This window comes from Branchiostoma belcheri, unplaced genomic scaffold (genome assembly GCF_001625305.1).
Source record: "Branchiostoma belcheri isolate BF01 breed outbred unplaced genomic scaffold, Haploidv18h27 scaffold113, whole genome shotgun sequence".
NCBI classification, from domain to species: Eukaryota; Metazoa; Chordata; class Leptocardii; order Amphioxiformes; family Branchiostomatidae; genus Branchiostoma; species Branchiostoma belcheri.
In genome coordinates this window covers 281,230-301,977 of record NW_017802525.1, presented here as the reverse complement: position 1 = coordinate 301,977, position 20,748 = coordinate 281,230, and the positions used below count along the sequence as shown (strand labels likewise).

The 20,748-nt window shown below is 42.4% G+C and overlaps 1 protein-coding gene and 1 pseudogene across 1 annotated transcript in view; one reads left to right on the top strand and one right to left on the bottom strand.

The window, feature by feature from the left end:
- The window catches only part of LOC109462198 (calcium-activated chloride channel regulator 1-like), a 33,509-nt gene that overhangs the window by 11,038 nt on the left and 1,723 nt on the right, over positions 1 to 20,748 (top strand). Inside the window, exons 13-26 of the mRNA XM_019758723.1 lie at positions 92 to 345; positions 591 to 705; positions 1,106 to 1,270; positions 2,030 to 2,132; positions 6,088 to 6,244; positions 6,753 to 7,112; positions 7,678 to 7,821; positions 8,256 to 8,601; positions 9,800 to 9,961; positions 15,572 to 15,681; positions 16,163 to 16,306; positions 17,137 to 17,199; positions 17,349 to 17,408; positions 17,790 to 17,975. Coding sequence (XP_019614282.1) covers positions 92 to 345; positions 591 to 705; positions 1,106 to 1,270; positions 2,030 to 2,132; positions 6,088 to 6,244; positions 6,753 to 7,112; positions 7,678 to 7,821; positions 8,256 to 8,601; positions 9,800 to 9,961; positions 15,572 to 15,681; positions 16,163 to 16,306; positions 17,137 to 17,199; positions 17,349 to 17,408; positions 17,790 to 17,975 — 2,369 coding nt within the window. The remainder of the gene's footprint in view (positions 1 to 91; positions 346 to 590; positions 706 to 1,105; positions 1,271 to 2,029; positions 2,133 to 6,087; positions 6,245 to 6,752; positions 7,113 to 7,677; positions 7,822 to 8,255; positions 8,602 to 9,799; positions 9,962 to 15,571; positions 15,682 to 16,162; positions 16,307 to 17,136; positions 17,200 to 17,348; positions 17,409 to 17,789; positions 17,976 to 20,748) is intronic.
- On the bottom strand, positions 10,613 to 14,102 carry LOC109462196 (annotated as a pseudogene).

Below are 20,748 nucleotides of genomic sequence, written 5' to 3'. Positions count from 1 at the left end.
ACTAAAGTTTAATCTGTCTTGAAAGTTAGATTAAAATAATTGATTGATTTCTCCTGGATGCATTTGAGTTCATTGAATTCTGTCCTTACAGGTGCAGACATGCTTGCCAATGATGGCATCTACTCCACCTACTTCTCTGGCATCACCCAGAACGGCCGCTACAACGTGAGGGTGCAGGTTAGCGGCAGAGTTCTCATCGATGGGAACTGTCTCGCCGGCGTCGGAGAGAGCTGGGACCCCTTCAGCGGCACCACATCATCATCATCTGATGACGAGTACTATGTGGAGATTGATCGCGTGGTGTCGCTGGGGTCATTCCAGGTCACAAATTTAATTCCGATGGAGGTAAGGGTACTATTTCTGCTGTATACACTCTTTGAGGATTTTTGTATTATACTTTGTGTTATTTGGGCCACATTAGAGTATATTGCATGTCTGTTCCACATGCCAACATACTGCTCCTCAAAATGGTCGTTGGAAGATTCAAAACCATTGTTATGACATCTATGAACACCCTATATTGACAACTACTTGAATGTGCCTCATTTAAATACTCGGGACAACTTAAATGGTATCTTCACCCCATGCAGGATTACTTCCCACCTTCCCGAGTGACTGATGTGCAGGTAGACACCTCCGCAGGTGGGCAGGATACAGTGGTTCTGCAGTGGACTGCACCTGGTGGGGACTTGGACAATGGGCAAGGTATGCTGTGATAATGCGTTACCCTGGGACTTCAGCTGGTAAACTATACTGCCAAGGCTGAACTGAGTAGCTTACAATCAATTGGACTGAGGTCCAAGGTCTACAGTGGCGGGCATTTTAAGCTTATAATCTTAACATGAAGTATAGAGCATCCTTTCTTTCTTCAACTGTAAATTCAAAATCCACAGTAAAAAGAAAAGGCCTCAAAGCAAAAGCTTTGTATAGGATATCACAGGATATTACAGGCAAACCAAATGAAAGGACAACTTCAGTGAAGGAATGGTCAATAAGAGAATCTTAGTCAGCATTTGGTATAGTTGTCTACAGCTATTGTAAGGCATTTTATACATTAGCTTCCTTTTCACATTTAACTTTTCTCTCTCACTTCTACACCCCACAGCCTCCCACTATGAAGTAGCAGTGTCCAACAACATCACCACCTTACTCCAGGATTTTGACAGTGCCGTGTCAGTCCAGCCTCAGCACTGTACAGACCAGGCAGACTGTGTTCTCACCAACCCTTCAGGCAGTGGGGCTCAGGAGCAGCTGGTCTTCACCATACCAGGTTTGTTTTTATACTTCTTTTCTTGCACCTTATAGACAATAAAGTGAAAATTCAGCAAGATCAGAGGGCCAAAATAGAGGCCTAAGGCCACACCAATTTAATTTGTTGGTTCTCGGATTCGCCTCTTCATTTTTTTCTGATTTGCAAAAAAAAAAAATTGATTCTGGTCCTGAATCAACTGAAAAATGCTCATGTTTTGCCCCCTAACAGTTAAGGAAAGTCCTTTTCTTCCTAGTTGTTACAGTTTTCCCATCTATCATTGCAGTGGTTTGATTAAAAGTTCAAAATTCAATGTTTGAATTTTAACCCAGCCTTTTGTGTTGACTTCATGGCCCATTTTGTAGCATTTAAGCCTATAATAGGATGCCTAGACCTGTTTTTATTTTTATTTTTTTTCGCCCTGTCGCTTCATATTTTTTCTGAAAAAATCCGAGAACCAACAAATTAAATTGGTGTGGCCTAAGGGTGGTTTATTTTCAGGGCCAAATTCAGCTTTAGTATGCAGCATTCAAAAGCTGAATTGCGATAACAAAAAGAAATAGTTTCAACTGTTTTTGTAGAACATTTCAGCAGGTGCCAGCTAGCTGTTTTTCAAAGACATTCAATTGATTTATCATATTTTGTTATCCATTGGTTTGTTTGAATATCAAATATCACAGCCTGCTTATTATATTGTTAAAACTGTGACATGTCATGATATGTCCTATCTAGATATTAATGTGTTTTAGTTAATTTTGTTTTCATCTATTCCTTCCCCAGATGAGTTTTCAGGTGAGACTGTGTACATTGCTCTGAGAGGAGTGGATGAGATGGGAAACATGGGAGAAATCTCCAACATTGTGTCCTACAATGTTGGCAACAGGTGGGTGTAACATGGATATAAGATTCACTATTAAAGAAACACAACTCTAATTCTATGAACAACACCCTTTGATAATGCTGAATCAAACATTGTGTGGAAAACAATCTGACTGTCTATCCTATCTAACTTGCTATTAGACAAAACAAAGCTAATTAGTAGATAGGTGGCGCTTTTAGGGGCAGCCGCGGTATTTACCTCTGTCCCTAAAATTGACGTTTTATTGCTTACAATTAAGTGGTTTTGTAATCGACGCTGGTGTAAAGTACGTCTGAACAGTTGTTGAGTATCCTGGGAACACTCTTGACTTGCTACGGGTACGATTCTTGCCTCATCCCGGTGGTTTTTTGCGGCCTGTGGTATCGGTGGCTTCGAAGCTGTGCAGCAGTCATGGCGGCCCTTCACAGATATACGTCTGGATTCCTCCGGGCCTGCCGAAGTGTAACACAGCACCTGTTGCCACAAGAGAAGACAGCACTGAAAGAGGCAGGTCTGCTAAAGATGCGTCCCAGACCAAGAGGCTGTAAAGGTGGGAAAAACCGCATACGATTCATCCCAACCACCATTGGAAACAGGCCAGCCTCAATGGAACAGGCGTCTACCTTGATATGCAAATCACTGCAATCCACTGCAAATCACATCACCATAACAACCCATCAACAGTGCATTCCCGATGACAGTGTTTCGCCTCATGTCTATACCGGACATCAGACTGCAGGAACCCATAACCCGGCGGAACCTGATCAACCCCTTGTCATCAAGGACATACCTGTTGTGAACCTACCAAGACTCACCCACTTCAGACAGCGTCAGGTTGTACCTGTTTCAACTACGAACTCTAGGACTGAATGTCAGATTGTTGTGCCAACTGTTCTTCTTTGCAACGCTCGCTCCTTGGCAAATAAACTAGATGAGTTTCAGACAGTATTGTTAAATGAAAATATTGATGTAGCAGCTGTTTCAGAAACGTGGTTCAGTGATGACGCTCCCGTTGACCTTTGGTCAGTTGATGGGTACAACGTGTTCTGTAAATCCAGACATGACAAACGCGGAGGGGGAGTTGCCTTGTATGTTAGAGATACTATTGTTGCTCGTAAACTGACTACAATTGATGTACCTGATAATGTTGAATGCATGTGGCTCATGTTAAGGCCCAGGCGCCTCCCTAGAATGGTTACGTCAATTATTACTTGTGTAGTGTATGCCCCACCTCAGTCTCCAAGTGAAGACATTTTAAGGCAGCACTTAATTGATACTGTTGACATGCTTAGATCTCAGTACGTCGATTTAGGAATCATGATATTGGGTGACTTTAATCGCATGGATGTCTCTGACGTATGTGCTGGTAATGACCTCAAGCAAATTGTGAATGTACCTACTAGGCTAAACAGTACTCTTGATCTTATCCTCACTAACCTCTCCAAGTTCTACAACCCTCCCTCTGCAACTTCACCCCTGGGTCGTAGCGACCACAACATTGTGCTGTTAAAATCAAAGCACCGGACAGTCAACAACAGATCCATGAAACAACAGACTCGGCCGATGAAGGACTCTAGCATACGTGCCTTCGGTCAGTGGGTTACCCAGTACTCGTGGCAAGAGGTGACAGAGGAGCAGGGCACACAAAACAAAGCGTCAGCTTTCTACAGTACACTACAACAAGCTATAGCAACGTATTTCCCAACAAAGTCTGCAAGGATCCACATACGGGATAAACCATGGATTTCTCCAGGCCTTAAGTCTGCCATCAAACTCAGGCAAAGTGCTTTCAATGATGGAAAGTGGGAAGAATGGCGCAAGCTCCGAAATAAGATTCAGAGAGGGATAAAGTGTGCCAAGAGCCAATTCTACAAGACTAGAGTCCAGAAACTTAAAAAGGAGAATCCGAGAGCCTGGTTCAAGGAACTGAAGGCTCTAACAGGTGGTCAGAGAAAGGAAATGACAGTTCGAGTTGAGGGGATTGACCCCGACAACCATCATGGTATAGCGAACAAAATCAACAAGACCTTCACTGACATTACGACGTCCTTGCCACCGTTGGACCTGTCCCAGCTTCCAGCATTTCTCCCAGCAAGCCCGCCTCCAACGGTCTACCCCTGGCAGATGTACAAGACATTACAGGCTGTGAAAACTAGTAAAGCTCCAGGTCCAGATGGAATCAGTGGCAGGCTTCTAAAGGAGTTCGCATACGAGCTAAGCACTCCCATAGCCGACATTCTTAACTCCTCCTTGCGAGAAGGCTGTGTTCCTCAGGAATGGAAAGAAGCGGTTGTTGTGCCACTGCCGAAGTCTGACCCACCAGACATTGACAAACTGCGTCCTGTTTCGCTGACGTCTCTTATTGCGAAAGTGTGCGAAAGCTTTGTGGCTGCATGGGTCTTGCAGGACATCGTTGGGAACATTTCCCCAGTCCAGTTCGGGTGTTTGAGGGGCCGCTCAACCACACATTGCCTGGTTAGTCTTGCTAATCAACTCTACAAAACTGCGGATGTTCGGGGGACCTGTAGCACCTGGGTACTTACGGATTACAGCAAGGCATTTGACCTTGTAGAACACACTACGGCAATGAAACACTTGTTGGATCTGGGAGTCAGACCTGGGATTTTACCGTGGATAGCCAACTTCCACTCAGGACGCAGTCAACGGACCAGGTACCACGGAGTTCTGTCAGAATCAAAACAACTCACGTGCGGTCTCGCCCAGGGTACTAAATTGGGCCCAATCGTCTTCATTGCCCACACAAACAGTTCGACTGACAACATTCAATCCCCCACCTGGGCATTTGTGGACGACCTTAACCTTATTGAGTCAAGACTCCTTTCCCATCAGTCCCGTCTACAAAATGACCTCAACGAACTATCAACATGGTCTGATAAGAACAACATGAAACTCAACCCAGGTAAATGCAAGACCGTCCATGTTTGCTTCTGCCGCAATCCTTCCCCACCACCCCCTCTCAGCATCAACGGTCACGTGCTCGAGGTCGTAAAAACCGCAAAGTGTCTTGGCGTCACGTTCCAGTCAGACCTGAGATGGGACACTCACGTTGCAGAGGTAACAAAGAAAGGGAGCCAAAGACTTCACCTGTTATGCCGTCTCCGACAATTCAACGTGCCTGCAGATGACCTTGTAACAGTATACACATGCTTTATTCGCCCTGTATTAGAATATGGGGCTCCTGTATGGCACCCAGGTCTCACGACAACGCAGCGACGGAAGATCGAAAGGATCCAAAGACGCGCAACTAAAATCATTCTTGGCCACTACCTACCCTACGACCAGTCATGCAAAACCCTGAACTTACAAACTCTGCATGACAGACGGGAAACCCTGTGCCACCAGTTCGGCAAGACCCTGTCCAAGTCTGACACTTACAACCAATGGTTACCTCAACAAAGGGGCAAAGTCAGTGGGAGGGTTACCAGACAGAGTCACAAATACGACCCATTGCCAGCACGTACTAAACGCTACCAGAATAGCCCTCTGCCGTACATTGTAAACCTGTTAAACAATGGCATTTAGATAATTGTGGCGTTGATTAGTAATTTGTATCTTTGATAATTAATTGGTAGCTTTTAAATATGTGATTGTATCTTTTTATATATGCACTTCGTCTTTTAAATATGTATTGCATCTTTTAAATATGTACATGTATTGTCACCTGTTCCGCTGTTTGCAAACTTTTAGATCGATTGTATATGTAAACTTGAAATTTGTATATGTACATGAACTCGTAATTCAGCTAATAAGCTGCGATGAGTTTGTATCGCACAATAAACCATTCTATATAATTCTGGCCATAGCAAAGGTTACTCTCCTTGGTGCTGAAACCCTGGTAAAGCAACTAGCAGGTTAGACATTATGCAAAGTACAACTTAAAGTGTAAGCATATACAAAATTAAAACCTAGACTGGCATCTCAGGCTGAAAAGTATCTTTCTTCATTCTTTAATTTCCAGAGCAAAAGGCCCAGACATAGTGATTACAGTGGTGACAGTGTTTGCAGTAGTGGTGATCCTGGTTACCTGCATTGTTGGAGCCATTCTGTGGAAGAAGGGGAAGCTGAAAAGACCACCGAGCGCTGCCAAGACCAGACCTACACAGTCTGTACGCAGGGTAAGGCAGATATCATAGCAGAATAGGTGGAAGAAAATGATCATGATTGTATGTTGACACAAAGTTCCCAGGGTAATGGGAGAATAGGTGAAGAAGAATTATGATTGCTGTCACAAAGTGTCAGCATTCTATCATGCTGCAACGCCCATGTAACTACATTGGGTCCATAAAAACAACTGCAATTTCATGTACTTGTAACTTCTATTGGGAACAACCAATAGGAATCTTATCAATGATAAACATGTACATGTACCCTCAGGCTGGCTACGCCAAAGGGCGGTTATACCGGCTATACAGATACAGATACCCTGTTCTGCATAAACCTAAAATCTATTTTATCCTTATCCAGGTATTACCTCTCTTGTTTGGTTTGTAATTTTGAATGATTTTTCACCAATGTCACCTGCTATTTCCCATTTCTGTAACAATGTAATTTCTCATTCTGCACAAATCCTGCTTGATTGGACAGAAGTTGATTTTAAATAAAACTATAATTTTGTACCTACAGAGGCCAGATGTGGAGAGAGGGGAGGGTGTCATCAGGGCAACCTTCAACACAACCCGAGTCCCCCTCCCCCCCATCGCAACCTGCACAGTGGACCGGTCCGTCCTCTTCCAGGCAACAAAAGACACAGAGGAGGACCTGGAAGAGTCCAAGCTGGCGTCCCACAAGAGGGGGGAGGATGTAGTAAGGGCAAACTTAAACACCCACCAGGCCCGACTTCCACCTATTACAACTCCTGCGAAGGGTGCGGCGGCCATGTTTGTAGCTCAGAAGGACGTGGAGGAGGATTTGGGCCCATCAGAGACGGCTTCTAAATCTCAGGAGCGGGACGAGACAAAAGTGGTGGCAACTTCGGCCAAACAGGTGAGAAACATTTTTACATTCTCATACAATAAAGTGTTAAGTTTAGTGTAGATATATCTTTGTTTAAATTTAAATTTGTTTTCCTGCAAAGTTTACTGACCAGTCATCTCTACTGTGCAATAAGCATAAGAAACCAGCTTCTTTCTCATCCACTGTTTCAATACAAATGCACCTGTCCATGGTACTAAACACCATTCACTCACACACACAGATCTTGACAAATAATGACTCTACTACATAGTTTTATGTGCCAAGATATGTAACAAAAAACTTAGGTAACTAGCCTGTTTTTGAGAAACAACCTACAATTCTCCTTGTATCATTTTTATGTGTATATAGGAAGGGGACAAGACCAGCACCCAGCTGACAGACAACCACAGATGCTTGTTTCAATGCAAATGCACCTGTCCTTGGTGCTGAACACCATTCATAAACACACAGATCGTGACAAATGATGACTGGACCACAGAGATAGTTTTACGTGCCTACAAATTTTACTAAAAATCTTTAATAGGTAACCTATTTTTGAGGAGCAACTTACAATTCTCTTGCTATTTCATGGTAGGAAGGGGACAAGACCAGCACCCAGCTGGCAGACAACCACAGAGCCCTGCTACAGGAGGACCAACAGGAGGATCTGGACTTGTGTACCCAGGCTGCTCAGAGTGCAGAAAGGGACGAGGGAACCATGAGGACTGGGGGGAATCAGGTAGGAAACTTGCCTTTGGCTTCACCAGCTTTTGTGTAGAACTACATGTTTTGTCTTTTTCTGTGTCAGGATACCACATTCCACAACTCATGAACACCTCAGAAATAGACACTTCCTTTTTTTCCTTTCCTAATCTAAAGTACATTTGAAATCCCTCATACTGTCAGGCCTACTCTCCTATCTCTAGTGGCCCTTGAGACTAATCTACTTCTAGCTATCTAGCTAAATATTACTTCTATGTTATTGGTTGTATCTGTTTCTGTTAAAAAATATAGGGAAGATATTTGACAAAATCATCAAAATATCAAACCATTTTGCTGATGTCCCAAATTTAAACACTTTGTTCCAAACTTCTAGTACTTTTCAAAATGCAAAATGTGTATTAGATGTTGTCTGTCTTGTAATAATAAAATGTTTTTCTCATTCTTTTCAAGATGTCAGACCAGGAATCATCTGTCCATTCACCCAACCTCCAACCCCCTCCTTACGAAGAGCTGTTCCATGATGGCCAAGAGGAGGAGATGAACATTGTGGATGAAGAGGAGAAGAAACGACAGGAAGAAGAGAAGGCAAGACTGCAGGAAGAGGCAAAGAAGAAGGAGGAGGAGAAGAGAAAGAAGAAGAAAAGAAAGGAAGAGAGGAGGAGGAAGAAGGAGGAGAAGCGCAGGAAGGAAGAAGAGGACCGGAGAAAGGCTGAGGAGGAGCAAGCGAGAAGGTCTGAAGAGGAACGAAGGAGGTTGGAGGAAGCAGAAAGGAAAAGTGCTCAAGACAGACTGGGAGGTAAGAACTGTCGGAAACAGATAAAGAATTTGCCTAACACTGTAACCAATACGAACTGGGTGCCAAAAGGCTACTTAGCATAGAGAAGGTTAAGCCTACATTGTCTACTTGCTATAGACCATTGATATGGTATTAGGGGTCAGTTAGGAAAGGTTACTGGACCAGTAGGTGATAATTTGGGTTTCATTTTCTACTGAATGGAAAAGTAGTAAAATCAAGGTGAAAGTAGAATGACAAGTGCCAAAAATATTTTCTATAGGTTTAAGCAAGGAGATTTAAATAGACCTCCTTGGTTTGAGGATCTCGTGACATTATTTAATTTTCATATCAAGCTCCTTGTAAGCTTAAGGTTCTAGCAACTCTATATACGTGTATCTTCCTGAAGCTACCTACATGATATCCACAACTATTTCTTCCCTATTCAAAGTTAAATACACATTCTCTATCTGACAGTGGAGACCCCAATCCTGGACCGACTGGAGCCGGCCATACAGGAGCATGACTCCGTGCAGCTGGAGGCCTCCATCAGTGACTCCTACAGAACAGACTATATCTTACCACTGTGTGTGTATAACAGCACTTCATACATTGTACTTATTTATTAATACTTGATAAGCTTTTTCATGTTAAGTTTGCTTTTTTCCTACGTGACACTGGAGACCCCAATCGAGCATGATCATGACTCGGTGCAGCTGGAGGCCTCCATCAGTGACTACTACAGAACAGACCATATTTTATCACTGTGTGTGTAACAGCACTTCATACATTGTACTTATTTATTAATACTTGATAAGCTTTTTCATGTTAAGTTTGCTTTTTTCCTACGTGACACTGGAGACCCCAATCGAGCATGATCATGACTCGGTGCAGCTGGAGGCCTCCATCAGTGACTACTACAGAACAGACCATATTTTACCACTGTGTGTATTCTAGCACTTCATACGTTGTACTTATTTAATACTTGATAAGCTTTTTCATGTTAAGTTTGCTTTTCTATGCATGACAGTGGAGACCCCCAATCCTAGACCGCCTGGAACTAGCCTTCCAACAACACAACAAAAAGTGCAGCTTGTGGCCTCCATTAGCAAATACTACAGCACAGACTGTATCTTACCACTGTATATGTGACAGCGCTTCACACTTATAAGTACTTGATAAGCTGGAATGTTTTTTTTGTTTGCTTTTCTCTATCTAACAGTGGAGACCCCAATCCTGGACAGACTGGACCCTGCCATACAGCAGCATGACTCCGTGCAGCTGGAGGCCTCCATCAGTGACTACTACAGCGCCGGCCTGACCGACGACACCGGGCTGCTACTGGAGACAGAGGAGCTGCTGGCTGCACTACAAGCACAGAAAGGTAGGGGGCAGTGCTTCACAGGAAAAACTGCCAGCTTCATGATCATCATTATACTACCACTAAAGGCTGACAGACAATATTGGTGAGGATGTGATCTAGGAATAAGTAACGTTTGGTCATCATAGCCCTATTCTTTAATGATCAATATGTGCCTTTCTAACATGGGGACAACGGTACCCTATTTTCTATGTTTTGACACCCCTATATAATGATGAACTGACATTCCAAATCCCTTTTGTTCCAACATATGGTAAGGGTTTAATAAGGATTGTTACTGGTAGGCTACATGTAAGTTGTAGAAGGGACAGCATTGAAGCTACCATCTCCTTCATCAAAAACAATCAATACTGAGTCATATTTTGTTAAAAATAGTGAGTGTTGCATGTTGGTGACCAGCAGTCTTAAGGTTGAGGTTTGCAATAGCATTTTATGCACTTTAATGAATTAAAAGTAACATATCTTAAGTTAACAAAGTTATCATTCCGACAACATTACAAGCAAATTAAGTCTTTTTGTACAAAAAGAAACTGCAAGGTTCTTCCAATTTTCATTTCAGTGTACCAAGCCTGTCATAATTAATTTAAGTATTACATGATTAAAAAGCAGATAAAAACCTCATTATTCATCATATAATGTTTTCTAGCTAACAAGTCAAAATGAATCTACTTCATGCTACCAAAGGTCAGACACTGAAACCGGAAATAAATGAATAAATAAGTGCTGCTTTGAATCAAAACTATATTCCAAGCTGTCCGTTCACATTTTATTGAGAGGAGTTCAGAGGACTAGTACTCCTCTCCCCCCTCCTCTTCATCTTCCTCAGTTGAGTCAATCCCGACCTCTTCGTAGTCCTTCTCCAGAGCTGCCAGGTCCTCACGTGCCTCAGAGAACTCTCCCTCCTCCATACCCTCTCCAACGTACCTGCAGGACAAAGGAGCAAGTTAGGCCTCACTTCATTTCATCGCCTCTTGGAATTAAAAAAAAAATTGGAGATTTCATACTTCTGGCAAATACTAGTATGCAATCCTTGATAACGTCAGTGAAGGTTACACATCCAGGTAATATATAAGATACGCTAAAAACAGTTACTCCCATGTCAACCTCTAATGTGTTCCTACAGGCTCCTTGTCAGATTCTGGTACCTCCTGTCTTTTTAATTTCTTGTCCCCCACCCACTTGCAGTCAACTAACTCTGTCCAGATAAAAATATATACACAAACCCACAGCTCGGCCACCCAAACCAATACTTCTGTTTCTGGAAGTAGTAAGCTAAACTGGAAAGTCCTGAAGGCTAGCTTTATGCCTTAAAACTTCAAGTATTTTCTTGTAGGGTTAGAAACTTAAGCAAGAAGTAAGCAAGAAGAATAAGAAGTACAAATATATGGACAGATACATCCAATAGGGTTCCTCACCAGTGCACAAAGGCACGCTTGGCGTACATCAGATCGAACTTGTGGTCCAGCCGGGCCCAGGCCTCAGCGATGGCGGTGGTGTTGCTCAACATGCACACGGCACGCTGCACCTTGGCCAGGTCACCACCGGGCACCACGGTGGGAGGCTGGTAGTTGATGCCAACCTTGAAGCCGGTGGGACACCAGTCGACGAACTGGATGGTGCGCTTGGTCTTGATGGTGGCAATGGCGGCGTTGACATCTTTAGGCACCACGTCACCACGGTACAGCAGACAGCAGGCCATGTACTTGCCGTGACGGGGATCGCACTTCACCATCTGGTTGTTCGGTTCGAACAGAACTGGGTGATCTCGGCTACAGACAGCTGCTCGTGGTAGGCCTTCTCTGCGGAGATGACTGGAGCGTAGGTGGCCAGAGGGAAGTGGATGCGCGGGTAGGGCACCGAGGTTGGTCTGGAACTCGGTCAGATCCACGTTCAGGGCGCCATCGAAGCGGAGAGATGCTGTGATGGAGGAGACAATCTGCCCGATCAGACGGTTCAGGTTGGTGTAGGTCGGGCGCTCGATGTCCAGGTTACGCTTGCAGAGGTCGTAGATGGCCTCATTGTCGACCATGAAGGCACAGTCGGAGTGCTCGAGGGTGGTGTGGGTGGTTAGGACGGAGTTGTAGGGCTCCACCACGGCGGTGGATATCTGGGGAGCCGGGTAGATGGCGAACTCCAGCTTGGACTTCTTGCCGTAGTCGACGGACAGACGCTCCATCAGCAGGGAGCTGAAGCCAGACCCGGTGCCTCCTCCGAAAGAGTGGAAGAGGAGAAAGCCCTGCAGACCAGTGCAGGAATCAGCCAGCTTACGGATTCGATCTAGCACGAGATCTATCATTTCCTTCCCGACAGTGTAGTGGCCACGAGCGTAGTTGTTGGCGGCATCCTCATACCAGAGATGAGCTGCTCAGGGTGGAACAGTTGCCGGTAGGTGCCGGTACGGACCTCATCTGGACAACAAACAAAGGATTGATTAAAATCTTAATATGAAAAGCAAAATTTTTGAATTTGATCATTATGATAGTACAATGAAGAAGGTGGAAAGTTGGTCTTGTTGTTACAGTTGTTGACTCTGAAGGTTCTGGGTTTGAATCCCTAACAGGCCTCACTGTTGTGTTTTTAGAACTGTTATCAGATTCATTTTACCTGTCAACCTAAGGACCACATCTGGACAACAAAGGATTGATGAAAATTTGAAGCAAAAGCACAGGTCCCATTCTTGTACATGATCATAATGTATGGAATGGAGTATGAATTATTATCATAATAAGTAGTATGAAGAAAATCATCCCAAAAAAGGGTGTTAATTTTGGAAAAAAATGATAATGGCAATTTTATTTTCCATAGACCTTGTAACCTTTTGTTTTATTCATTGAGTGCAAGAAAATTGGCAAAGTCTTGATAAAGTGTTACCTATAGATTCAGATATATTCCTCAAAGCAGTTTTCTCTGCCCAACACAGTAGTGTAGATGGTATTCTTTGTAATCTACTGTATAGCTACGGGCAATTAAACAACGACTATTGCATGCACATTACTGGGTGGCTCTTTTTCTGGCAAAATCAGCCCTTTCATGCACCAGATGATTTTGTGGCTGCCTCTTGAATAATTTATTTCAAACTCAACAATCAACAGGTCTGCAAATTACAGGTATGTATTCTTAGCAATGTTGACTGCTCACTTACAGCAAAATTTGTAACTTTCATCGAGAATAGAAGAAAAATTTCACATAGCAGAATTTTCTTCTGGGTTTTTGATCTCCAGAATTCCTTTGTCAGGTTGCATTCTGTCAGCAAAATTGTAATGAGCCTGTGTGAATTCTACTGTAAGTATTTGAACACAAAAGCACACAGGATAATTTTGCAAAGTGGGCCCGCAGGACTGTGGGCTCATTAAAAATTGATATCAATTGAGGCTCTAACCATGCATGGTGGTGAAATACAGACATCAGGCTATGTTTTAAAGTAAACAGCACCAGCAAAAAGGATAAAGGAATACTGCAATGGAATTCTGTGAACTTAGTGCAGAATGGAAACTGTTTTTACCAAATACAATATGGGGGTCTCTTCGGTTAGTAGCTTGGCAATCATAAGTCTCACAGGCCTATAATTTCTCATAAGTCTCACAGGCCTACAAAAAATCTACACACAATGACTTATCATTTGTTTTTACTCTGTATATGCTTTCTTTACAGTTTTTATGCATCTTTATTAAATAGCTTCATATCACAGATTGTTAAAGATTCATATGAATGATTTGGGTCTGACCCAGGTTTAACTACAGAGGATGGCACCCAGGCTTAAGTTGTTTTCTGTTTAGTGTGATTATCACCAAGACCACCTGACCACTGAGTGCTAGCAAAGCTACTGTGTAACACCAAAGGCCTGTCTTATAGCTTACCAACTACTGTGGGCTCCAGATCCACAAAGACACAGCGTGGGACGTGCTTCCCCGAGCCGGTCTCACTGAAAAAGGTGTTGAAGGAGTCGTCCTCGGCACCGAGGGTCTTGTCGCTCGGCATCTGTCCATCCGGCTGGATCCCGTGTTCCAGACAGTACAGCTCCCAGCAGGCGTTACCGATCTGGCAACCCGCCTGGCCAACATGGATGGAGATACACTCACGCTGGAAGATTCAAGATGGTTTATTTACAAAAATTAGCATTCACATGTTAAAAAATACAGGTTTACATTTTAAAACATGTTATACAGGGCCCCTGAGGATTAAAAGGCCAACCGGTCTGGCCAACATGGATGGAGATTAACTCATGCTGGAAGGGAGAAGAACACAAAATAAAGAGTTTACTACATGTAGGATCCACATTAGCGTACGTGTACATGACAGTGGCTGTTCTTCCAGGTTACAGAAAATAAAGAGTAACTGTTGCAATTTTCTTAACAGTTGGATACTCTTTATGACCTTCTTCAGTCAATCATTGGCCATGGTAAAATCCTAATTGATATGAGCCCTACAGCTTCAGCTACCAGGCTACTAAACACTGTCTTATATAAGGGATTACATAATGCATGCTTGAGGAAAATACAAAAACTGAAAACATTCCCTTCTTGTCAGCACAAATGCTAATGCCTAGTCTTTTCTTCTTTTGACATGCCTTAGATATTAGGATGACTAGTCTTGAATCAATTGATAACAATGTAAGTGATACCTACCATGGTTGATTCTTGTCTGTTGAGGGATAATAACTTGTCCGCAAATGCAAGATCGCCGGAAAAGTTGATCACTTGCGATTTGTGATGAGTCGCAGTCAACAAGTGCGAAATAAATTTTCTGTCACGGTATTTTATGGCCTTGGGTTCTCCGGTTGCCTTGGTGATGTCAAAACAGATGATGCCCATTGGTCAGGCTGTATCACATGACCAATATGCAATGACAGGCGCTAAATATATGAAAGGTCATTAATGTTGCATACGTATTCTTATTGGTCAGTTTAAATGGTAACTAAGGGAGCTCATTCCATATAAGGTATAAACATACACTATGTTGCTATAGGCAACAATATGTTATTGGGGTGTTGACCTTCAATTATAGATGATGTCATTTTTTTTGTTGCCATGTTGCACAGTAACTGCATTATTATGCAAAGTAATTACTACCAAGGTGTGGCAGTATCGTGAAATTGCATAAAACACAAAAGTGCCTATCCCTTGCAAGAATATTCTGACTTCTCATTAATAATATATCAGTGCAATTTTGCCAAACTACTGTTTTCATACCTACATGGAATTGATGAGGAAAAGACAGAGATGCTTTGTCCTCGTGGAATGACTAAAACTCAATAAACAGCAGTTTCTGTTGATTCAATATTTACTAAATGAAAATGTGTTTTCTGTTGTAGCATTTTGTAAGTGTTCATGGACAACACAAATTAAAAAGCTATGAATGGATTGTTATGAAATTTGGTAGGAGGTAGGGTCTAGTTAGGCTTCCTGTCTAGTCGAAAATGTTATTATGTTAGTTTCATGATAAATATTTCCCAAGTTTCAAGGAGGACATTGTACAAGCCTTGCAGGCTTCTTTCCTCCTCCTGCACACTGTTTTTCCTTTGTTTTGCATATTTGTTGATTAATGTTTGTCTTTTTACTTGTGCAAATAAATAAATGAATTACATAAATATGCCCTGGCTTGTTGTTTCCCCAGAGCTGACGGCAGCCATGCAGAAGCGAGACTGCAAACAGCTGGATGAGACCATCATCGCTGCGGAACATGCCGTCAGCATGTCTGGCAAAACTGCCCTTCAGCCTATCAAGGTACGTGTCTCCAGTTGTTGGCAGGTAAACAGACTTTCAGACAATAAACCAATTAGTGAACGACTCAACATTGCACAAAAGCTTCCAGTCAGCACCTTTCTGTCAATGCTGTTAAATAGTTTTCATACACAAGAAATGTTAAATTTATGGGCTTAAATGTTCAAAGACAGCTTCTTTGTAACCATGAACATTCAGTCTGCGAGCAGCATATTCATGATAGATGCAGCAGTCAGTTCCTTGTGTAGGCTATACCAGACAGCAATGAGCTTGGCCAGAAACATCAGAGAAAATGGTTTCCGAGTCTTTTAGACTACTGTCTTATTTAGATGCATGAACACTTATCAGCTGTTTACTCTTGATAAGTCACTGAACCAGAGTACTATGTAGAGCCTTAGCCTATGTCAGACTCTGTGGCTATTATTCACTAGAGGACGTATATGCTTATAAACTTGCATAATAGAAAGAAAATGCTCTGTTCCAGGCTGTGAGGAAGGACCTGCTGACCAGCAGGAGGATGGAGATGAAGAGGAGAGCTGCGGAGGAGAAGCGAGGCGTGGTCCAGGAGCTGGGACACCAGATCCTCGACGCAGACAAAGTCAGGAGGCTGGAGAATCTAAGGCATGAGGTGGAGGCCTCAAAATTAACTTTTTTCACTATTGTCCCAGAATTGTCCCGAACATAGATTTCAATTGTCCCGAACTGAAGATGGACTGTCCCAGCCTGCTTTTCAGGAAATAAGTTGATGACAAAAATAAGAAAACAACAACTGAATTTGTACAACTTGAAGTCCACTTTATTAGTAAATGTAGGGAAATACATGATAATATCATGGGCATGGCACCGTCCCTGATATTTGGAATCCCTGATTGGTCAAATTTAAATGTTTGTCAGAGTATTATATATTTATAGGCTGCCAGCAGTCTGCAGCAGGATGGATGGATCGCGTTCCCAAATGACGTGGATGGTCTTAGAATTTTCCAATTGCCCCAAAATTGTCCCAAAACGTAATTTGAATTGTCCCAAGCTGAAAATTTAGTGTCATTTGACACTGGGACAATGTTAATTTCGAGCCCTGGGTGGGGGGAGCTGATGTTGTGAATTGTTGGAGTGAACTCGTCATCAAGATAGAATACTTGATATAAGTCTCAAACTGGAATATGAAATATAGTACAGTCTGAACTGAATTGTATGTATTGCAATCACATAAGGTAATAGTGCAGACGTATGCATATGTATATTCATACTTGTACAGACACAGTAAGTTGCTCTATTCCAAATCTCCAGAATAGTAGGGACATTTCTATACTTGGTCAGTAACTAAGGCATTAAGCTGATTGTAGCCAATTCATGTATGGGTTTAAACGTTACAACCTAATGTGCAACACTCTTTAATCCATAAGATGTTTTCATTTTTGTGTGATAATCAAATCTTTTCCCATGTTTCCCTTATTATAGGTATTGCAGATGAACCAGTCGACAATCTCTGAGATCAAAACCTACAACAGCCCTCCAAAGCTGGTAAGCAAGTAAACTGGTTCTTTATAATCTTGAAGTTCATTTTATGTAAAGGTTTTGGGTTTCAGGAAAGACAACTCCCATATATTTTCCCACATTTTCAGTGTGAGAATTGAAATGAAAAATACAACCATTGTTTTTCTGTTCTTCAGGTGCACCAAGTGATGGTTGCCACCTATCTGCTGCTGGGGGTGAACGAGTCGGAAACACAGGTAGGGAGGGACAGCTATTCATAGCTCTACACAGGATTTCAAGGAAAACTTTGCAGGGAACCAAACCTGTGATCTCTCAATCTTTTGTCCACTAGCCTAGCCAAAGGGCCTTTCCACACTTGTTTATAACATAACAGAATTAAGTACCAATAACCAGGAATCCTACTCGCTTTGGCTTCAGAACTGTTAGGACAGTAATAAAATTTCCATACTACCAACACAATTTTCAATATCTTGCGATACAGGATTTCTAAACCACAATTCCTGCCCCTTGTTGCTGCAGAACTGGAAAGTGTTTAATCAACCTTTCCTACAGACACTAATGTTTTCATACCTTGTGACACGGAGACAGGATTACTAATTAAATTATTCTTGCTTCAGAACTGGAAGGACCTTCAGGCCCTGATGGGTAAGACGAACCGTGAGGGACTGAAGCGGAGAGTGATGAGACACAATCCTGACAGGACCCAGCTGAAGGCCGCCATGAGAGCCAAGCAGCTGCTGGGGGACTTCACTGTGGAACAGATACAGGACATCAGCGCAGGGGCGGCTACTTTCTTTGTCTGGGTAAGTGGGGAAAAAAACTACTAGAACTAGGGAAACAAGTGCTTCTGCAAAAGCTGACCATTTTCGCCGCTTACAGGCTTACAGTTTTTACGAACATTTTCCCCATCCTAGCATTTCAATTTACCTAAGTTATATAAATGGTTCTAGTTCTCATCAACATTGTATATAATGAGAGAACATGCACTTCTATATTTCAACTCTTTAAGTTTAAAACATTACAAAAATCAAGTATATAACAGTTTATAACCTGTTTTCTCTCTTTTAAGAGTCTTTTTAACAGAATAAAAAAATGAGACACAAAAGTACATTTTAACTTAAATTATAAGTAACGTTAATATATATATATATAATTTTATTCAAAATCTCTTCTATGGCTTTGTCCCCAACATCTAAGTTTACAAACCTCGTGACATTCAACCAGGGCTTTAGCCAGCGCCCGTTTTACCGTCAATTGACGGTATTTTTCCCGTCGGACGGTAAAAATTTAAGTCCTTACCGTCAACATTGACGGTCAAAAATCGTGGGTGAAGACATTAAACTTAGCAAAAAATGTAGCGAATTTGAATGAGCCACGGCGCGGGGTCTTTCCAAAGCGCGTCGCGTCTTTTCAAAACGCCGCGGGCCCACACATTTCTTATTTAAATACGGCGGGAAACCTGACTTCAAGGAACGTGCCGATGTCTGTTAACTCGGTTCTTTTTTCAATGTTGCTGTCTGTTTAAACAACATGTGCTAACGGCCACATAAGAACAATGGCTCGACTCAGACTCACGCTGGTAACTGTACATGACAATAAGATAAATAAACAACATGTGGCAACGAACAAAGAAATATCAAACGTTTTGAAAATATACTGTACTTGAATTTTCATACCATCGCAAGAAAACGGAGATCGATCTACGCAAAGTGGCTTTATTATTTATATAAACTTCGTTAAACCACCTTCGAAGACTTGAGCGGCAGCATAAAGATAAATTTTCTGGAGCCGATCGCTGAAGCAAGTTTTTGCCGGCGTACGTAACTCCCTCCGCGGCAAAATCCCATATGCCGTAGCGAAATCGCGTCTCAGCACTTCCCCAAATCAACTCCATGGCCGCTAAAGTCTGCAAATGAGGTTAAACTTCCTCATTTCGGTTGAGAAGCGAAGCTACTAGTATAAAATCATGTGCATGGCGGCCATTTTGTTTGCTACCCGAAGTCTTCCGAATGATCTAAATAAGGAAATCGTCGGAAATCTGAGCCACATCCCTCGCTGTCGGCATGCGCTCGGGGCTGGCTCGGTGGAAATCGGAGGCTGTGGCGTCAGGACTAGGTTTATTTGCATGGCTCGGGAAGCCGCCGCGGCTTGAATCGCAGCGGGATTTGGGCGCCGGGCGGGTCAAACAAAGGGGAATATGAAGTTGTGAGGACCATAGTTTTTTTTTCATTCTCAAATTGCAGATTGTGTAATTTTTATCCTGAAATCTTGAAAATCTATCTGCAAATTGCAGACTGAAGACGGGTATTTAGAACACTGAATACATGAAGTGTGCGGGGGAGCATGATGTCGATCACCGGATCATGATTTTTTTTCGCGTTGACCCTGATTCAACCCTAAAATAATACTCGAAGAGAACTTCAAAAGTCATCTTTTACTAATCATATATAATTGTTTACATTATATCATTTGATCAACCTGATCTATTAAAAATTGTCAATGGAAAATACCTTGCCAAACAATGCAATACCTATTTAAGTTAATTAAACACTCACTCATTAATTAATTAATTTCCTAAAATACAAAAGACATGTTGGTGAAAGTTAGGCACCCAGGTAATATAAATAGTTCCACGGACAGCTATGTAGGCCGGAGCTTCTATTGCGTGCGATCTACGTTTGGTCAGAAAATAAACCCCCCCCCCAACACACACACACACAAAAACACCGATCCGGGAACGCCTGAAAAGGAGGCTTTTAATAAGCTTTGCCTGCAGCGCCTTGATTGGTCGGACGTGTGACCCTCTGGACTGCCGGCTAATGGAAATCTGAACATCTAGACTAATCCACACTGCTAATGCTCATTGACATAATTTATGGAGTTTATTAAAATCCTTGATTACTGTGATTATAGACTTGTGTCTATGTGTCTTTATCAACATTTTTGGCAAATAATAAAATCAAGTTATTGTTCAAGACAAATTAAGTTTGTTTTGTCAGCAGCTTTGTTATGCAATATTAATAGAACTATGATTTTGAAATTAGCAACCATAATGGAAAGTATACAAACGTCCAAGGCATAAATGGTAAAAGTGCACTCGCAACAACGACATCTAGCGACATGCGGCAACTCAGCATGTCTGCATGGCCGTCGCAACAACGACATCTAGCGACATGCGGTGACTTAGCATGTCTGCATGGCCGTTGAAGGGTGGAACCGTCGAACCGTCGAACCATCCAATCTCAATCTGGTCTGAGTTACCATTTTCGCGCATGCGAAAATGGTAAAAAAACTACTAGAACTAGTCACTCACTAGTACTGAAATAAATAGCTGAAATGCAGACAGATACAGGACATGATCACTGGGGCTGCCACATTCTTTGTTTGGGTAAGTGGCAAAACTGTCCATAAAAGACCTAAAAACATGTCAAAAGTAAGCCTAAATCACTGCATGGAAAAAGATTCTGATCCTGTCAGCAAGCAATATTAGTCAAAGTCAACTTGGCATCATTTCTGTGGGGCAAGGAGAGTCAATAGTGGCCGCCTCTATCCATCGACTGCCTTCTGAAACCACTA